Source organism: Vigna unguiculata, chromosome 3, assembly GCF_004118075.2.
Source record: "Vigna unguiculata cultivar IT97K-499-35 chromosome 3, ASM411807v1, whole genome shotgun sequence".
NCBI classification, from domain to species: Eukaryota; Viridiplantae; Streptophyta; class Magnoliopsida; order Fabales; family Fabaceae; genus Vigna; species Vigna unguiculata.
The window spans coordinates 47,114,047-47,115,418 of NC_040281.1; the positions used below are offsets into that span (position 1 = coordinate 47,114,047).

At 34.8% G+C, this 1,372-nt stretch overlaps 1 protein-coding gene across 1 annotated transcript; it reads right to left on the minus strand.

Annotated features, from left to right (window-relative positions):
• Nucleotides 1-415: 415 nt before the first annotated feature.
• LOC114179550 (phytosulfokines) lies at nt 416-1,140 on the minus strand. Its single transcript, XM_028065923.1, has 2 exons — nt 911-1,140; nt 416-748 (listed from the first exon to the last, which is right to left on the minus strand). The coding sequence occupies exons 1-2, from the start codon at nt 1,022-1,024 to the stop codon at nt 635-637; spliced, it is 228 nt and encodes a 75-aa protein (XP_027921724.1). The 5' UTR covers nt 1,025-1,140; the 3' UTR covers nt 416-634.
• Nucleotides 1,141-1,372: the final 232 nt, after the last annotated feature.

Consider the following 1,372-nt stretch of genomic DNA (forward strand, 5'->3'; position numbering starts at 1 on the left):
ACTTGTCACACAAATTAAATTGCCAAAGCAACATTAAATCCACAATACTTTCATGGGATTTCTTGAATCTCTTCCTTCTTTGTCAAAGATACAAGATTTTACCCATTCATCAAATAAAACACATTAGATGGGTATATATAGCACAAAACAGCTTCATGTTTTACGGCTTTTCATGCGGCTCTTTGATCAGTTCGAATCCTGGATTAAAGAAATACTTATGATTGCTTTTCGAATTATATGCTTCACATATATATATACATGGCGTTGTGGGTTTATGTGTGATTCCTTAGTCCATCCATGATCGATATATAACTTACGTTAATAAGATAAAGCAAATGTGAAAATTTTCAGACAGTCAGAGATGAATGTGAAAAGAAAGAAGAAACTGTTCTTTACGATTACCGACCACATGAACTTTATGAAGAAGACAGATATTTCCATAAATTTCAGTTTAATATACATATAAAGAGAAGAAAAAACACACACACTACTCAATTCCAAACAAATGAGCCAGTTACCAACTTCTAATGTACTGTAAATGAAAACAATCAAACATAGACTCTCACTCCTATGATTGCATACGTGAAATTATGGATGCAACATAGTACTACTAAGAGTAATTTCATATTCTTCTTCAAGGATTATGCTTCTGCGTATAAATATAGTCAACGTGAGCGGCGAGTGTTCTCTTCATCAAGCATTCATCCTCTCCAAAACCTTCACAGCTCTCATCAACCGCCTCAACTCTCTGCAAAATAACACATCAATTAATAAATATGACATGGTATTTAGCCGCCACCAATATAAAAGTGTGTATAAGTATATATATACTATTAAATTAGAAAAGATGAATGATAAAGATAAGGAATAAGTCTAAAATTAGTATAAGTATAATTAAAGTTCAGCGAACCTGTTGGTTCGGTTTTGTGAAAGATTCCTGGTGAAAAGCTGGTTCAGGGCGTATGGCATGGGAGAGCATGAAGAACAGTAAGAGGGTGAAGAAGAAGGGTGTGAGCTTGGTCATGTTGGAAGAGAAAGATGGAAAAAGAAATAGAGGGTGTTTGAATGGAAGAGGGAGTGAAAGAAGGAATATATATAGAGATAAGGATGCAAATAGAAGTGTGAACTTTGGAAGTGAGTTATTTATTGTAGCTCACAATCAAAGACCAAGGGCATCGAGGAACTACTGTGAAACAGGGGGATACATAAATAAAACCTCAAACACGCTTTTCTTTTTTGTTGAATAAAGTTGTCCATGAACAGTTAGTCACATGAATATTGAACAGTGGATAGAAACGGAGAGGAACCGAGAAAGCTACCTAGGACCAAAAAGAATCCTTAGATTGGAACTTCTGTAAGGGTTGGAAAACTT

Excerpts from the sequence above, each read along its gene's own strand:
- LOC114179550 (XM_028065923.1), bottom strand. The coding sequence starts at position 1,024 with ATGACCAAGCTCACACCCTTCTTCTTCACCCTCTTACTGTTCTTCATG. Across the intron at positions 749-910 it reads TCACAAAACCGAACCAACAG|AGAGTTGAGGCGGTTGATGA; the intron begins GTTCGCTGAACT and ends GTTATTTTGCAG.